This window comes from Sinocyclocheilus rhinocerous, unplaced genomic scaffold (genome assembly GCF_001515625.1).
Source record: "Sinocyclocheilus rhinocerous isolate Xijiao unplaced genomic scaffold, SAMN03320098_v1.1 scaffold4893, whole genome shotgun sequence".
NCBI classification, from domain to species: domain Eukaryota; kingdom Metazoa; phylum Chordata; class Actinopteri; order Cypriniformes; family Cyprinidae; genus Sinocyclocheilus; species Sinocyclocheilus rhinocerous.
In genome coordinates this window covers 109,959-123,701 of record NW_015656748.1, presented here as the reverse complement: position 1 = coordinate 123,701, position 13,743 = coordinate 109,959, and the positions used below count along the sequence as shown (strand labels likewise).

Here is a 13,743-nt window from a genome sequence, read left to right as displayed (position 1 = left end):
TATATATATATATATATATATATATATATATGCCATATAAGCATAAATCAATATTTAAAAACAAAACAATTTTATATTTCTAAAAAAAGTGGGCAACATTTTCCAATTCATACTTCAACCTACAGTCTGCTAATGTTGAGGACTTGAACTTGAGGAATTATTAGATTAAATTCTTAAGAACGCAACATAATAAATGCCAAAAGTGGGGACTGGTGAATAGTGGAAAAGAATGTCCTATTTATTTTTAAACTCTCAAATAGCTGGAGCGGGTAAACCACTTTTCAGAGTAAAGGATTAATGAGAACATGGTCTGAAAAATAATGTGCATGTAAATGAGATGAATGAAAAATTGATAAAAATGGATCACTGACAGGATAATGAATTAAATATGTATATATACAGTATGGCCAGAAACTAGAATCTACTAGTAACCGAATTTGATGCATTACCTATTTCATATGCACTCACTTATGTACAAAAGACTTTAATAAAGCAAGAAGGACTTGCGAACATTTTTAAAATGTATACGAATGCATTTGGTAAGATGACTATATGCATGTCTTTAAAATGAGACACCAGGCCTTTTTTCGAATGTAGTGAAGTTACAGCATATGGACACAGGGTGGCAGTATGACTCAGTAAGACAATGAGAAGTTGTGCATGTGTATTTGAGTGTCCTTGTGCAATAGTGCAGGTGGATGTCATGTGACAATACAGCTATGCATTCATATATTTCTGGCATACATTATATATTAGAAATGTATGAATGCCAAAACACAATATATACACCAAATAGCTTTGAAAGACAGCATCTGCTATAAAAATAACTGTAGATGTAAATGCAGAGTGTACATCAAATGACCTAAAGCTCAGCAGTGATTGACAAGGGACAGGCAGCACACACAGATCAGGCTAAAGTGGCAGTAGCTGTGTGTTAGCACTCTCCTGCATAGGTGACAGTGCTCTTATCAGGTTTCTAGGACAGATATCTGATTCCTCCCCCATTCTTTGGCCCCTCTAGCAGACTCTTGAATGCCAGCAGTCACTAGTGGCACTATTTCAATCATATTTTAGCCATTAGCTAGCCCCTCAGATTAAATAAGATGGTCAGAATTCCTTTTAGTCTTATTCATGTGTGGGATACTTACGAAGCTTCGGGAGACGGCAAGACGGTTCTGGCGACGCCTGATGACCGTTCCACTTAGACTGCGAGCAATACGGCACAGGTGATCCGCATTATACTGCTCTTCCTCTCCTGACTGAGGCTCTTGATGGGCCACTGATAGAGGCTACAGAGAACAAAGAGTTACTGCAGCAAAAAACAAAGACAGGAAGAAACCAGACAACACCCAAACAAAATCAACATGTGCTAACAGATTGTGCGCTGTATGAAAAACAGGCTCTGAGGTGGAGAGAAACTAGACATAACAACAACAAAAAAAAATGAAGAGACAGCCATCCCTCATTAAAGAACCAACAAATAATAAACAAACAAACTAAGTAAATAAAACCAAGATTATTTAGATTAATGGTGGGTAACATGGATGAGAGCTTAATGGTGAGAGCTTTGTAATCAGACCTAGAGACAGGAGTGCAGCACCACATATCTTACCATGTTCATGTATCCAGTAGGGCTGCAACAACCTGGTGGTCCATAAGCAGTTCTCTCAAGCTCAGCTGTGGGGGTCCGAGAGCGTCCGACTCCAGTGAGCAGCTTTCGTGCAGCCGGAGGTACTGTCCGAGAAAATCAGGTTTCACAATAATGACATTTTTGCAACATATGGTTCAGTTTGTTAACATTAATGTATTAGGCATAATAAACAAAAACATTTTTAAATATTTATATTTATAGACACGTTATTGAGTAGTAGAGTTACAGTGTTCATCTGTCAATCCAAGTTTACATAATGAATATATGCATATTTCGGTGCAAGCATACAACTTCAAGGCTAACTGTAGTCTAATTACTTGCACTGCTCTAACCGGGATTCGAACCAGTGCCAACCAGTATAGTAGCAGACGCTAACAAGAACACTAAAGACTGCAGCCTCTATTGTGCATCTTGATGCCAGGGGATTCACATGACCATCTTGAAACCATTGCAAAATCTGGGTGGGGAAATCTTTTGCCTTCATGCAAAATTCCTCATTGCATGGATTCCAATTGAAATTACTGGATTTCGCCTGTGAAAAGTGGCCAAACAATGGTAAATGTGACCGCACCTGTAGTCCAGCCAAGACAGAACTTTTAAAGTGCATGTATACACACTTAGTGTCAGACAATTTAAGATGTTACTTTACCTGGTCTCGCAAGAGCAGGTGAGCTGGTACCACGCAGAGCTCGGCCAGGACCCGGGCCAGCCTGCAGACTGGCCTGGAAAAGTGAGTCCAATTCAGAGAGTTCCTGGTCCTCGGCCTCTGTGGGTTCCAGCTCCATGCTCTGGAATTTTGAGTACTTAGGGATGTTCTTCTTCCTGGTGCTCATGGGACTGTGAGGAGCAAGGTGTCTTCCAGGTGTGTGTTGAGAGAGGGCAGGTCCTGTCCGCTGGTTCTGTTCAGGAGGTGTGTTGTAGGGGTTGACAACAGCATCTGGACGGTCTAGGCTCCAAGAGGACCAATGACGGGCAGCAACAGGAGGGGTCAATTTGGTGCAGGGCTGGGAAGTTGCACACAGGGTCTGCCATATGGGGGCTCGCCGGGGCACTGGCCCCTTCTCCTCAACAGGGTCGGGTGGTGGGCTGCTGGATTGGAGTATCCTGTCCGCACTATCTGCAGTGCCCTGCCACAAAGGAGGATTTGGAGATTGAGGGTGCTGACAGCTGGAGACCTCTTCGTCCTCTCCCAATACACCCCAGAAGTCAAGGGGCAAAGAGGGTAGAGATATGGCAAGATGCTTGTGTATGGGCATGATCCGAATGCCTGATGCTTGGAGAACATCTGATAATCTGATGCCACCACATTCGTCCTCATTCTGGGTTGACCAATTGCTGCGTTCATCACGCTCTTGGGGCTGTGGCTGAGAAGAGGCTGGCCGGGGATTAAGCGATGGGCGGCTAGAGGGCTGAGATGGGGTGTTTGTACAAGAGGGTGATTTCATGTGTTGAGAAGAGGGTGGGCCAAGCACAGAACCCTGATTGGTCTCAAAGACCTCTTCCTGATTGTCTGTCAACAATACTTGGACCTGGCCAAGCTGTTCACTGAAGAGGCGAGAAAAGCAAGAGAGGATTTTGGTTAAACACTCCCTAAAAAAATGAACATGGTTATCTGAAATTAGTACAGTCCCATTAAACATTATCACTCAATTAATGTAACTAATTTAATTATGGCAAAATTAATTTATTTGATGACATAATTACATGAGTTATTTGGAAAATGGAATTAAATTAATTAACTGAAAAAAAAATGAAAAACTTCAAATTAAAAAATTTAACGAAAACCTATGTTGAATGACATAACTTTGTACCCCTTGATGCTATTATTTCCTTGTGCATATAAATGGGTACTATGCGTGTGCTGAAATGTTTTACATTTTTATAGAAAGTCACACATAAAATGCACATACATTTCAGATATATTTTATACTGCCACAAATATGCAGCATGTACTCATTCATTAAGGCAGACTAAACATAAAATAAGCAAGAAACCTTGAGTTCTAACGGGTGTTTGATCAAATCAATTGGAGTTTTATTTGTAAAACAATACTCATTCATTCATTTCAATGTCCAAGCATACTTGAAAAATGGTTTTGCTGCAAGAAACCCATTTCTAACACATTTTCTAACTCAAAAAGTTTACAATGCTGCAAAGGACCAAATTCAAGGAGACCTGCGTCCTTCACACCAGTATTCATGAGCCACTTCTCATACAATGCACACACATACACACACACACACACACACACATAGACACAGTCCCCACTTGCTTTCCACAGCTGACGCACTATGCGACCTTGACATCATTTTCATAGTCGCCATATAAACCAGTTACAGCAGCCATAAATATGCCCCAAATGCTCCCCAGAAGTGGAGTGCACGGGAATGAGAGTTGGCCTTGCTCCAGAAGGGAAACCTGCTCGCTATCTGCATACATCTCTAATAAAGCAGAGCGGAGTATCCATCAGAATACTATCAATCCTTCATCTCTACTGGTCCTCAGCAACCCACTGATGACCCTTGTGATAGATTCATTTTCAGATAAATCTTTATCTAATGCCAGTAAAAAGCCTCTGAATGATGTAAACACACAATCCTCAGTGTTTTTATTGCATTGTGCAGTTGCTTTTAGTGCACATATGTGTAGGGAACCCTAAATCTGACACTGTTAACATTCCTGCTGTCTAAGAATGAATTTTCAATATATATTAGTATAGGACATTTATGGTTTTTAACTGGGTATGACAAGCTTAAGCATGCTTTAGCAGTCTGGACAACACTTTTATCTTTTAGATTGGTGATATTCCATTTTTATTGTTCTTAGGGACATACATGGCTCTGTCAATAAGGAAAGTTAAGCACCCCTTCATTGTCATTAAACCAGAAATGTGTTCTTAACTAATCATTTTGCATAATCATTTATATTTTTAAATTGGCCATTATTAAAATGACTCACATTTAACCTAAAAACAATTAATACTGTGGTTTAAAAAAACAGTTTAAATAGCTACAAATTAAACTGAAGTGATTGGAGAAACTATACAATCTTATATTATAACAATATAAAGCTGTTATTTAAGGTTGGTTTGATTATCTGAGACATTTGATGGCACTGAAAAAGTAAAGACTGCTGTGGTATGAGTAAAGTGCACTGTTGCAGAAATAATAAAATACATATTTTAAAACATTTTATAGGTTTAAAAAAGCAAACTTGAAAGCTTTCACAGTGCCCACAGGAACCTGCTTACAGTAAGTACCTGTCCTGGTTGGAAATTAGTGGTTTAGAAAAGCAGTACTGTTTAGAAAAGCAGTACTAGGTGATAGGTGGTTCCTAGCGGCTGCTGAATGTCCTAGAGTGGGTATAGAGGCAACTGAACAGGGAGAAGTTTGGTACAGAGGTAAACATCTCTGATTAATGTGCTCGAGTGCTCATTTACTGTAAATACTTCCTCAAGCACTACATTGGGTAATTACCCAAGGGGCTTTGGCCAGGTCAGGCCATACATCACATCAACGCCTTTAATCGATGGAGGGGAAAGAGAAAGCAGAAAACAAGAAAAAACAAATAAAACAACGCATTCCATGGGGCACACTGCCGCAGTGACCGTTGCATTGTTCTGAAAGGCTACTTTATTAGCAAAGTGGCATGCCATGTGTATGTAATATCGGTGGGCAGCCATTCGATAGCTTGGGTTTGCCAATAACTCAGCCGACTGCACCCCGGCTTCTAATACTTGGTCTTATATGGAATCTATAACACCCGTCCCATCTATATGTGTGATTTTAAATTGGAAATTAACCTCTAAAAGCTCTGAAAAAACACACAACAAAACCCAAAGCAACCATAGCCCTTTGTGAGAGTAAAATGTCAACTTGCATTCTGACAAACTGATCAGTTAGATAATGTCTGAAAGTTAAAAAGATATTTTAAGCACAAATCACAGAAATATAACAGAAAGACAGAAAGAAAACAGCTTTTTCTCATTACAACGTCACAAAAATCCAGCATAACTAATTTTTTATTTATGAAAAAGAAAAAAAAGAATAGACACAAGGGTTGGCTTTAAGTTCAAAATTTTGACTTTGATACAATACCAGCCTTGGTTCTTCAGTACTTAGGTAGCGTGATAGATTTGCATGTCATGTAAATTAAAAATGTACTAATAACTGAAATAAGCATGAAATCTGTTAGGCAAGTTCTATTTTTAAATCAAGCAGTGTCATGGAATTAACAACTAATTAATATATAAAACATATATTAATGTTTTTCAAAATAAATCTATAATAATATAAATCGATAAATCTTATTCAATCAAAATATTCTGGTGCATAAAGGTAATATATCATAACTGAGCAGTATAACAGTTAACAGATTTTGCTCAAATGGCTCAAACAAACCCAAACTCCATCCATTTTTTCCTCAGTCTTGGGTAAATTTGAGATGGTCTCTATAACCCAATGGGTATTATTAAACTAACAATAAATTATTTTAATTGATTTATACATTTCATAATCAATACATTTCATTTTGATTCTCAGATCATGCATCAATGCGTTTTTATCAATGCACCGTTATGCATCAACTCTGCTTTCATGTTTCACAAATTACGTTTCTATGCTGCTATTGTACTGTTTTCAAACTTTTGGTACCACGGTACTGATTCTACATCGTTATACCACACAACCCTAAAATACCCAGGGGTCTGAGAGAGTATACATCTGAACAAGCGGTTAAGCTGGACACACAGGGTGACAGTACAGGTACCTGGTGGGCCCCTGTGGGCGGCTGGGCTCCTGCTGCTGCTCTTGCTGTTGCTGCATGCGCTGCTGTAGGCCCCGCGCTCTCCTCATGCATTTTTGCAGCTTGGCGTCAGCAGCCATAGTCCTGCTATGAGTGTTAGCACTGCCCTCATGCATGGAAAATCTTAGTTTAGCTATAACGCAAAAGAACAACAAAAAGGGAAGGAAAGAAGAGCAGAAGAAAAGAAAATGTAGAAAAGAAAAAGGAAGAGCTTGAGGTTATGAGGGGCCGGGATGCGGTCCACTTTTTTGTTATAGAAACGACAAAGTAGTGAAGTTGAAAGAAAGAAGAGAGGGTGATGGTGGAATACATCCCACCTTTCACCCCAGAGTGAGCTCTAGGCCGTGTAATAGGCGAAACTTTGCACACTAGTTAATCAAAGTTGTCACATAGTTGACTGCATGTAATGGGTCAATAACAGTAGCTTGCATCAGAAGTGTCATGCCCTTTTTTTTTTAAATAACACAAAAAACAACACTTTTATAATTAAAATCAGGTTGGTCAAAAAAAAGTGCCAGAAATTATCTGTCTAAACATTTCACATCTACATTTGTCCAATCCAACTGACTTGCACCTTCAACAGAAAATTGAGTCATGTTGCTCCAAAACATTTATTTGTCTTTTTTTACTTATCTATTTAGTTACTAAAATGATTAATTTATTATTTGTGGTCTTACTTTTTTCTTTAAAATGTTTTTATGTTAACAAAACATAAAAAATTATATTAATGTTAATAATAATATTAAATAATACAATGTTAATAATATTATTATTAACAAAATATTTTGTTTTTATACATTATTTCATTGTATAGTATTTTTTAGATTGACATTATTTAAAATTTTTAAAATTATATTTACAGCAAAAACAACAACAATAATGATTTTCTGAGGTAAATAAAGGAGTTATCACAATGTCAAAACCATACAGAAAAAAAAGCACATTAAACTATGGATCCAGAATTGCTCAAACAAATAGGTGCATGACACCCCTGAGTTCCATAATTTTCACGTTGCCTTTTTAAAAACACATCGCCTGCTGTTGTGCAGTATTTTGCTTACTGAACAAACCCATTCACAATGAGTGACATAAACAGAGTTCAGAAAGATCATAATATGGAGAAGCACTGTGCTGCTCTGCTGAACGACAAGGGAGAAACCAACGACTGTGATTGAGCTTTTAAGCCCTTGTTCGCAGTGTGTACAAAACAACATGTTGAGATCCATCACACTGATTGACTGTTAATTGCATACCAAAATGAGTTTACATTAGGAAACAGCTGATTTGGTTGCTCTCCCGTCTGGGGCTGTTACATGGAAAACTGCATGGGAGGTTAGTGTTGCCATGGTTCCCTTGAACCGGTTTCATTTAAGTCTGGTTTAGCATTAATTCTGCCTAAAAATGCTATTTTCAGAACCTTTACTGCTGTCAACACCAGCTGCGCCTGAGCTAGCTTTAACTGAAGATGACGTGCATCGCTTTCAATGGGTTTTAAAAAAAGCTGACGGCATTCTGGGAGATGCAAAGGGACGATGTTTTAGGACGGCACACCACAGACTGAAGACACAGGAAGCAGGAGCGACAGCCAGGACAGACACACAAACGTAGACACACACAAAACCAATGATGGATTGCAGGGTTGTGGCAGGTGTTGCTTTCATTTGGCCAGAGGAACAGGGAGCTATTCTTTTATATAGTGAAGGCATGACCTTATAGGCTGCCACTGGATCTTAGAGGCCTGTATGCGCTTTGGGCCAAATCGGATCTGTCACGATGGGACAGTGAAAGGTCTGCGAGGATCTGAAGAGTGGAAATATTTACAACAGCTGTCTTCCCTTTACATATATTAGTGCTGCGCCTCACATATACAGACATGCACACACATATTATATACGCACATACGGTGAACAAAGCGAGACAGAGATGGAGGGTTTGCCGACCTGGATAGTGGTTTGTGAATGGTATAAATAGCTTTGTGGAGAGTTTTGTATAGCTGAAATTGTTCTCTGCTCATTAATCATTCAAGCAGGTATGCCAGCGCTTCGGACAAAAACACTGTTCCAGGGAAGTGCAAGATATACAGCCACCTTTTTTGTTTTAATTTGGGGAGTGCTGAGAGATTTAGGCAGGATTGTGTGGCAGTATCCACACATGACGGCTAAGCACAATCACAATCCAATCCTTCCACCAAAAGGGATTTATAGAGGTCGGGAATGTTATGATGGTGAATCTAGAATGGATTTAACTTTGCGTGTGGCTGTGGGTGAGGACCATTCATATGGTGTTCCTAATGGAGGGCTCACACACAGAATAAAATGTTCAAATAAAAAAAAGGATTAAAATTGTTGCAGCCTCTTTCTGGCAAAGATCGGGGCTCTCAAATAGCCAAAGCTGAGCGCTTTTCAATAGCACGCCACTATCAGCAGTATTAACAATCAACAGGCAGAGCCACATGCCCAGTCATCCAATCAGATTGTGAAAATCTGTGCAAATGATGACTCTGATCACAGCACCAAGAGAACAGAAACAGGGATGCACTGAATATTAAATTAAAATAAAGAAATATAAACAGTAAAAAATAAATAAATAAAATTAAAAATAATCAAATTAAAAAATAGAAATAAATAAAATTATTAAAATAAAAGGGTAAGCATGAAACAATTAAAAATAAATCAAAATTAAGCTCAATATTATTTTCATGTTATCAATAACTTAAAAAATAAATGTCATGCTATTCTGTCTAAATCATTTAAAAATAAAACACTAGAAGCTAAACTAAAGCTTTAAATACTAAGTTAATTTAGGCATCAAAACATTATAATGTGCAGTATGAAAAATAGATATTCATTTTGAGATTTGTTAAGATTTGTAAGATTACAATTAGCAGTGTTTTTAAATGACAAAGGTAATCTAAATATAAAAATAAGGGAAAATAGCATGACCAAATAAATATCCAATTTCTATTAAAAAATAAATAAATAAATCTCTAATATCAACCAAAAACCAATGTAGTACCGATATATTGTGCATCCCTAGAAAAAACAAAGACAGGATCATGACAAATAATATGCCACGCACATAAACGAGGAGCACACAGAGAGACAAACAGAAGCAAAGACACACACACAGGGTGCTGCAGGAAGGGAAGGCAGTGCTGGGGTATTACAGGTGGGTTTGTGTCACATTGCAAGGACATGAATGTTTTTGGGAGCTGCTTTCTTACCAAACGGACCTAGAAAGGGCATATATTGGGTAAGTGACGGTTACCCGAGCGGACAGTGTAGGAGTTGGGCGTAGCAAGCAGAGGCAGGTTAGAATTACTTACACACAGAGTGGTGGGAGAGCGCCAGGGCTGTAGCTGTATCCCCTGCTTGCTCCAGGCACAGCGACTGCTCTAAGAGAGAGTCAGCCTCCGCCAGGCAGTGCTCAAAACTGCCCCCCTTCCCTGCAATTAACACACCAAGGCCAGGCCTCTGAGAACAAGCTCATACACGCACAAACACTGCTCACAGGAGTCCCCGCGTGTTCCCGGGAACACGCCACTCACAGCGTTTGCATGGCTTACCGGGAATGGAGGCGTCCACTGACACACAAGCGCATACAGTCTAACGACTGCCACCAACACAACTCAAACACAATTAGACATGTTTGTACATACACCATGCACGCAGACTAGGGAAACTCTGATTCAAAATTAAAAATGTAAGATTTGAGTGTACAGGTGTGTTTTTGATGCTATGGCTCCCATCTACAATATTTATATTATAATACATAGTATTACAATTATTATTTTATCATTTAAAGATCATGAGACATTGCATTAAATTTAGAGTTGAGAAGACAGGAAAGGGTAAACTTTTACTACCAAACTATCCCTGCTGGAAAAAAAGTCTGAAGCAGCCTAAATTGGTTTGCTGGTCTTTGCTGGTTTAAACTGGTTTGCTGGTCTCCCAGTATATGGCCAGGTCGGTGTTAAATTGGTTTAGCCGATCGGTCTGCCTGATCAAGTCAAAAGTATGTAAACCCCCAGCCCAGAAGCATTAAATCAGACCAGCCTAAACAGCTTAGAAAGCCATCAAAAAATCTATTCAGAAATCTCTAATATCAACCAATAACCAATATGGTACCAATATATTGCGCATACCTAAAAACAAGCGAAAAAAGTGATTTGCTGATCTTAGCTGGTCTTAAACTGGTTTTTGTTCTTAAATTGGTCTAGCTGGTTTTCCTGCAAGGCCAAGCTGGTTTAACCAATATGGTACTGATGTAGTGGGCATCCCTCTAAACCAGCCTAAAGTGGTCTGCTGGTCTTAAACTGGTCTCCCAGTTGGTGTTAAATTGGTCTAGCTGGTCTCCCTGCATGGCCAAGCTGGTGCTAAGTTGGTTTAGCTGGTCAGTCGGCCTGATCAGGTGAAAAGTGTAAAAAAGAAAGGGAGAACTGGACAAAAGAAAGAGAAACCAGCTAACCACTTTAGGCTGGTTTTTGTAGAAGGGATTACCCATAATGCAAAGCTGTGTCAACTCTCTCATTAAAACCCAAATTCTAGCTTTTTTCATTTGGTTTTTGTCTGTTTGGCCCTGTGTGGCATTTACCCTGGTGCTGAAGTTCGTCCAGGTCCATGAACTTGCTGGGTCTGGGGTTGAAGCCCTGTGCTGCTTCTCTCTCCTTCTCCTTCTTCCTCTGGAGCTCCTGCTGCCTAGCCCTGCGGGCAACTTCCTCTTGCAATTCATCCAGTTCACTGCGCCCCTCTCCTACACATACACAAAGACATAAATAAGTAACAGCAATATTCATGTCCCAGTTAAACACTTGACATGAACACCTTGTAGCAATAGTGGGTTAATGCACATAGGCAAAGACCAGTTATGACTGACCCAAACTCAGTGGACTGCTGCTCCAGGTGGGTGATTTGAGGTCTTGCAGGATGGCACTGCTGCTTTTGGACTTGGGCACCGTGCGCCAGGAGGGCCCAGAAGTCACAGGTCTCTTACTGCTGCTGTCCCTGAGGCAGAGAAGAACATATGTCAATGAACTCATGAGAATGATTCTCAGTGTCTATGAAGTAAATTTGTCTGTGTTTGTATACTGCAGCATTAAGGCTTATGGTACAAGCCTGGACAGATATTTATGATATACTCAATACTGTTTTGTTGGCAATATACAACTGACCAACAGTAACAGTAACAGTAACAAACAGTAGTATTGTGAAATATTATTACAATTTAAAATAACGGTTTTATATTTTAATATATTTTAAATTGTGATTTAAATTTTTGTCAAGTAAGTTTTGCATAAATACAATGTGATTTTTGGTAATTGAGATCTGGCAGCAACAACACATTTTTTCTGCTTGGATGAGCAATTCCTGGACAGCATTTCTTACATATGAAATCACCCACATGCCAAAAAACCAATGAGAACATGGAACAATAATGACAATTCATAGTAATAGAGCGTAGGCGCCAAAGCTGTTGTGGATCTGATCACCTGAATCCCTCCATAACTGGCAGATATTTGCAGAAAATTGCCATGGTTTGGCAAACAAATAAATACAGTTACATACATGTGAGCTTCATATTACACCTTAGATGACAAGGGAATTTATGCTAATTAATGTTAATATTAAAAAGCCAGTCCCCGAATTCTCTCAAAAGGCTTGGGTATGCAGAGCATTCAGAGCTCATATGGACTGCACACTCCTCCTAGGCGAGTTGCTAAGTTACCTGTGAGCACTGGTGCTGGGGTTGTCGCTGAGGGGAATGTCCATGCTGATGGGGCTGTTGCTGTTCCTCTCACTACTTTCGTAGCCACTCTCCATCCTCTGGATCAGCCGAGGCTGCTGTTCCACACCTCTTAAAGGTGGCGGGATCAGTAGATGCTCCACCCCCATTTCTGGCATACACCCTGAGCCATCGGTCATGCCCCCCGTCTCTGCTGCTGCAATGTTGGACCCCTCCACAGCAGCCCCTGAGACCAGATCACTGTGCCCTGGTGACTTCGGGTCTTCTGGAAGCGGGGAAGGTTCGATCGTGGTGTAGCCGGCAGGCCGATGCTTTTCCCGGCTAAAGATACTATCAATGTTCAGGGCCTCTCTTCTGGGTCTCCATGTGGGCCGATAGCGCCCTCCACTGGAGCTGGACTTGGACTCACTGCTGGTGCTCTCGTCTTCCCAATCTCTTGCCCGCGCCCCAGCCTCCGAGCCGCCCACCCCTGAGCTAGAGGACGATGAGAGGGGTCTGCTGTGGATCATATTCATAGTCTCTTTATAGTTCTGCAGATGGCCAGTAGAAGAGGGCCTCGGTGTACAAAGGGGAGTGGCCTGGTCTTTAAGAACCTCCCCTGAAGAAAAAAAAAAGTATTTTACATTTATGAAAGTTAGAATTTCTTTTTAGTTTCAAACTAGAAAAACATGTGCATTCTTAGTTTGATTTAGCATGACACTTTTGCTAGTGGAATTTATATTAGAGAGCGTGTGTGATTGTTAAAAGTACCAGCAGTGTCCATGCTGTTCTGGGAACCGCTGCTGTCCTGATTACACACCACAGTTCCCTGAGAGTCAGAAGAGAAATGGGAGGCCATGGACTCATGGTGTGATCGAGAGTGCTTGTAGCTGTAGCTGTCTGTGGAAGAGTCTGTGCGTGTGTCACTTGAAATTGAGGGCTCCCTCCCTGACAACAACAACAGCAGCAGAGAGGGCATTTAGAAATAGAGAAAGTTAGCTTCAGCTATCCAACTGCAACTGCTCAAAGGTCAGATTTTAAAGGGATAGTTCACCCAAAAATTTAAATCCGGTCATTTACTCATCCTCATGTCTTTCCAAACCTGTATGACTTTCGTCCTTCCACAAAATAAGAAAATTCAAAGTATGTATAGATTGTACTTTTTGATGCAATCACAGTGAATGTGGACTGAAGCGTTCAGGATTCAAAAAAGAATGTTAAAGCTCCATATTGTCCATGTTGTCAATATGATTTGGAACTATATTCCAAAATTTCTAAAGCAATGGTTCTCAACCAGGGGGCCTCAGCAAACTTCCAAAAGGGCCTAAAGATGACTTAGAATGATTTAAAATAAGACAAAACAAGCATTAATAAACAGAAAACAAGTAAAAATTAAAGGGGTCAAATGATGTTGCTAAAAAGAACATTATTTTGTTTATTTGGTGTAATGAAATGTGTTTACGCGGTTTAAGGTTAAAAAAACACATTATTTTCCACATACTGTACATTATTGTTTCTCCTCTATGCCCCGCCTTTCTGAAACGCGTCGATTTTTACAAAGCTCATCG

General features: G+C 39.9%; 1 protein-coding gene across 10 annotated transcripts in view; it reads right to left on the bottom strand.

Moving 5' to 3' along the window:
- LOC107720824 (inactive ubiquitin carboxyl-terminal hydrolase 54-like) overlaps window positions 1-13,743 on the bottom strand; it is a 69,927-nt gene that overhangs the window by 2,600 nt on the left and 53,584 nt on the right. For 7 of the 10 annotated variants that reach the window (XM_016528658.1, XM_016528655.1, XM_016528657.1 and 4 more), the window contains exons 10-18: window positions 12,947-13,123; window positions 12,179-12,794; window positions 11,330-11,457; window positions 11,048-11,206; window positions 9,780-9,899; window positions 6,419-6,587; window positions 2,301-3,196; window positions 1,613-1,734; window positions 1,149-1,289 (exon numbers count right to left, since the gene is read on the bottom strand). In XM_016528658.1, coding sequence (XP_016384144.1) covers window positions 1,149-1,289; window positions 1,613-1,734; window positions 2,301-3,196; window positions 6,419-6,587; window positions 9,780-9,899; window positions 11,048-11,206; window positions 11,330-11,457; window positions 12,179-12,794; window positions 12,947-13,123 — 2,528 coding nt within the window. Of the gene's footprint in view, window positions 1-1,148; window positions 1,290-1,612; window positions 1,735-1,777; window positions 2,184-2,300; window positions 3,197-6,418; window positions 6,588-9,779; window positions 9,900-11,047; window positions 11,207-11,329; window positions 11,458-12,178; window positions 12,795-12,946; window positions 13,124-13,743 lie in introns of those variants that run through there. The other 3 variants (XR_001637646.1, XM_016528661.1, XM_016528664.1) reach the window with 3 other exon arrangements.